Source organism: Penaeus monodon, unplaced genomic scaffold (assembly GCF_015228065.2).
Source record: "Penaeus monodon isolate SGIC_2016 unplaced genomic scaffold, NSTDA_Pmon_1 PmonScaffold_18456, whole genome shotgun sequence".
NCBI classification, from domain to species: Eukaryota; Metazoa; Arthropoda; class Malacostraca; order Decapoda; family Penaeidae; genus Penaeus; species Penaeus monodon.
Window position 1 is genome coordinate 1 of NW_023647990.1, and position 5,000 is coordinate 5,000.

The following is a 5,000-nucleotide window of genomic DNA, read 5'->3' on the forward strand; positions in this document are numbered from 1 at the left end:
AACAGACATTGATGTCGCGCGCTAAGGACCCTTTACCTTCTGCCAGGTCCCCGAACACCACGCATAGGTTCGCTTGCAAAAGTGTAGTTCACCTGTCTTGCCAGCGAACCATCTAGTCTCAAATGTTTGGGACTTGATGTGTTGGAGCAATATCCCCTTTCCAGGCTGCCATTACTCGAAGCGACGATCCAGGAGGTTCTTCGTGCGTCGTCCATGATTCACACGGAGTCCAACGCGCAGCTCAGACTGATACTTACCTGGCAGGCTACTTCATTCCGAAGGCAAGTATCTGCCTCACCCTTCTTACCCGACGTTCTTCCCTAAATGCTTAATCTTGCAGTGGTGAATTGCATGGGCCAGCATACCATGTCATTTCGTTGTAGGTCTGATTGTGGCTGGGCTGAGAATGTTTGTTTGTTTTTTTTAATGCTACAGAATGCCATAAATAAATCCATTACCAAAATGCACTGTACCTCAGGGGTCGTGGGTGTTCGGGTGCTCGGGAATATGCCACATGGACTCACGCTACTGGGAAGAACCGCAGGAGTTCCGACCCGAGCGGTTCCTCGACCAAGAAGGGAAAGTCAAAACGCCAAGGAGGGACTCATACCCTTTGGTTCAGGTAAGCCAAATCCTCCGGCATCGTTATTTTAGCCAAGTTCATACCCTATGGCGATTATAATCATGATACCTGTTAATGAAACAGAAAAGGTGATAATAATCAGAAATTTTCTAACGCAGGACGAAGGAGCTGTCTTGGAGAGGCTCTTTCAAGGATGGAACTGTACATCTTCTCGGCAGCCCCTTCTGCAGAACTTCACTTTTCTCTCCTCCAGCGGGCATCGAGGTCGACCTAGAAGCCAACTCCAAGCAACCCTCTGCACGTCTGTCTAAAGAACAAAATATTGTCATTAGCATCAGAGAGTGATAACCTACTGGATATGAATCTCTGTAGCAGACTTTTCTGAGGTAAAACTACAATATTTCTGTGTAACATAATCACTGTTAGTAGCATTATGAATTTTGTGTTAGTGTTAGTACTAGATTATCATAATTATGAAAAGTACTGATGTTAACAAATGTAGAAAAGGTATGAATGAGAGTGAATATCATCACAATACAATTTAAACCGGTCAAATACATCACAGAATTTCTTTCACAGTGATTTCTTGTATTGTGAAGATATTCATTGTCATCCATTCATTTTCTAATTTATTATACTGACATAAGAAAAAATCACATTCTGTGGGGCATTCTCATTCATAATTTTTCTAATTTATTATACTGACATAAGAAAAAATCACATTCAGTAGAGCAGAATAGGTTGAGGTTGTTGGACAGTGAAAAAAAAACGTTACCTTTACGTGTGGTCAATGAGGAACTGAGCGCGTAGTATTTTCCTTTTAATCAAACACACTAATATTACAGAACATATATGTCATTATGAAGAAATTTATGCTAACAGTTGATTTTCATTATCCTCCAGAAGGGTTTGCACAGATAAATTAGAAAAAGATGAAATGGTAGATACTAGACTTTGCCTTTTCCCATATGTAAAAATAACAACATTTTGGAATAGGCATTGTGAAAAAAAAGAACGAAATGGTTCCCATACATAAACAATGTGGCTGAAAACTAATTCGACTTGTCTCTCCTTTCCCAGGAGGGATAGGCATGAAATCATAGAAAAATAGACTGCAGGAAAATTTATACTTTGATACAGCCCCTATTTCTTCATATTCAAATAGGGTATAAATTGTGTAGACATTTACAGATTGATAGTCTTTATACAACATTGTTTTTTTGAACTTTTGAACATATCTATCTCTTCTGGAGCTCTAAAAGACTGTAGAAAATATAAACATCAACGGAAATTATACTCCGTCAGCACCATCGCTTGGTTCTTAATTATGCTGCTCTCTACTCTATCCTGTTTCTTTTTTTCTTTTTTTTTCTTTTTTGGACTGTGCACGTGTTACCACTCGATATTATCTATTACTTTTTTTTTACTTTGCATACGGATAAAATTTGTTTTATTAATTCTGAATGACTCCAGCATATACATAATGATATTACTGTTTCGCAATCGCTATATTCGTGTGATTGCGGTGCTAACTGGCTTGCTTTGCTATTCCACAAGTAAAGGTGTAAAGGGTAACGATAGTTTTTTTTCTGACTGTACATATGATGTGCTATATGTAAATTTTAGTTCATTTAGAAATAAACATATACAAGGAAATAAGAGGAAGAATTGAATTAGTCAATAAGCTTTAATTTCAAGAATATGTCACGGAAACATCCAATTCTGATTTTGCTTTCATAATGCAGGAAAACGCAAAGGAGAACATTTCTTGGCGAAGACTGCTCATGCTAGAGTATATGCACATGTATTAGTATGCTGTGTAGTGCAGCGGTAGCGATCTCGTCTAGCAATCTTGCTGAAATCAGTCTCATTTGAATGGATAAAGTTGTTCCCAAGTAGTTACAATAGAAATAGTCATTTTTTTGTTTTGATAATAAAGATGATAAAAATAATTAAAGATTAGACATATCACTGACAAATTTAGAATGATATCCTCCCAGACGTCGAGTCAAAGGATTTATTAAACCTTACAGCAAGCGCCTCAACACTCGGGAGTTTTACAGCTGTTTCATCCAGGATCCGGATCTGGATCACCTAATGCAGATTGGTTGCCCCTTTGGCCATGAGCAATCCACCCATAATTCCGAAAGGCATGTAACTCTTCATGCAATGCAGATGACAAAACATTCAATAGAAGCTATCAAATATCCCCTGGGTAAAGATGATAAAATAAATGTGGAAAGAAACGCGCACAGAAATAAATATGATTATCATTTTAGTGTCTATCTAAGAAACTGTTAGTTGCAATCACATTACTTCTGACTCTAAATACCTATTTAACTATAAATATATCAACGGTTATTGTATGTATTTGAACATATATACATGCTCACATAACACGCATACACACACAAATACTCTCACTCTCTAGGTTTATTTTAATACTGTTTGATATAGATATGTTCAATGTAGCATTTGCTATACGATAAAACATAAACCAGAGAGGCAGTACTGACTATAAAACACATGTAAACAACTAAAAAATAAATATCAGTTTGATATATACGATGGATGGATGCTTCATGCACATGGTAATGTGAAGCTATGGTGTGGCAGCCTAGATAATGTTAAGTGCTAGCATGCCTTCTCGCTTGCAGCTGCCACCACTGGCTAGCCTAGTGCGAAAAGGGGAGCAGTCTGCATAAGTCTCCCCTACCAGGTCACAGCCTCTTCGTCAGAGACTTCTGCAGTGCCTCCTTGTGGCCACCCATGGTAACTGGGCACCTTGCAGCCCCAGGCTAAACTGTGGGGGATCTTGGAGCAGCAGGAGGCCCCCAGAGGAATTATGGCCCACCGGTGTGTGGCAATAATTCCTGCCCCCTAGCCTCACTGGGGTAGATGGGCGGCTTGGGGGAGGTGGGCCTTGACAGTCCTCCTTCCCCTAGAAAGCTCTCTGGCAACAACCAAAATAAAAGGATATGTTGGAGGGAGGGGTGCAGGCTGTGGGTCCCATTGGGAGGGCAAATGTCGGGGCGGAGGATGAGAACGAGAGTTACTTGTCCCGCCTGCGCCCCAGCAGGCGCCAGCCCACCATGAAGCTTGTTGGGCAAAGCCCTCGGGAACCCCAAAGGAGAAGGGAGTGTCCCACAGCTCACTGACCCTCTATATTTGGGACAGCGTCGGCGGGAGCGGCAGAGGTGCCATCCACCTGGAGTGATTGCCCGAGGCTTAACCTCAGGCAAGCTTTCTGGGTGGGTACTTGGAACATCCAGTCCTTGTGGCAGGATGTGCGGTAACCTCTGCTATCGAGGGAACTGGAGTGACTGGGAGTTGAAGTGGCTGCCCTCGGAGGTGATAAGACCTGGTACGGCACGATCAGTATGGGTGGTGCACCTACTACTGGTCCAGGCCGCAGTGATGGTCACCACCTCCAGGGTGTAGCCATAGCCATCTCAAGCCAACTTCAGTCCTCGGTAGTTGAGGTGACACCAGTTGATGAGGTCAACCACATTCTTTTTAGCACGCAATGGAGGATCCTCCAGAACTGCAGAGTTTACCGGAGTGCTGAGTTCTGTAGCACTGATCATAGGTTGGTTGTGGCTATCCTACGGGTCCCACTTCAAACTCCTCATCCCTCTGGTGGCCACTCTAAGATGTTTCACTTGGACAGACTAACGGAGGGGGAGTTTGCCCGTGGGTTCATCATGGCAGTTTCTAACCGATTCACAGAACTTGACAACCTGACAGACCCAATTGCTCTGTGGGAGTTCTTCAATTGCAAAACACTCTAAGCAGCCCAAGCGTCCATTGGCGTACGCCCGAGGGCAAGGCAGAAATTCATCTCCCTAGAGACACTGGAGGCCACTGAAGCATGTCGCATGGCTCGGCTGAATGGCAATCAAGTCTTGCGTTGCTCCTTGGTGCGTAGGGCTCGGATACTGCTGAGAAGGGACAAGGAACAGTTCATCAGGAATCTTGCTGAGGAGGTTGAAGGCCATTTCTTGCCTTGCCTGCCTACCAAGCCCTGAGAAAGCTGGATCCTAAGCCCTCCTCGCAGATGACTACAGTCCGATCAGTGGATGGACGGATCATCTCAGATCATGTTGGGGTTCATGAACGTTGGACTGAGTATATTGAAAGGGTCCCTCTGCTTTTCTAATGTTCATAGATACACATACATAAATGTATGTATGCACACATGAGTCTGTATAAAGGTAGTAGAATTTTCAATTGTGTACTGATTGGTAGTTAGAGGGTATATGATAGGAACCAAGAATTTTGTACCAATCGAAGAAATAATGGGCCTTAGGGGAATGTTAGGTTTATGAACTTTGGGGAGTCCATAGAGAAGACCAGGTCTGGAGCCAGAAGTCATAAGAAAATTATTATGGAGGTTTTCAGATCCGGAGTAGTCGTT

The 5,000-nt window shown here is 42.7% G+C and overlaps 1 protein-coding gene across 1 annotated transcript; it reads left to right on the forward strand.

Annotated features, from left to right (window-relative positions):
* Positions 1-164: 164 nt before the first annotated feature.
* Positions 165-1,330, forward strand: LOC119569757 (cytochrome P450 2L1-like; the record flags this gene model as incomplete). Its single annotated transcript, XM_037917782.1, is given in 3 exon segments — positions 165-281; positions 479-622; positions 742-1,330. Coding segments are annotated over 3 exon segments (448 nt in total), but the record flags the coding sequence as incomplete, so codon positions are not given.
* Positions 1,331-5,000: the final 3,670 nt, after the last annotated feature.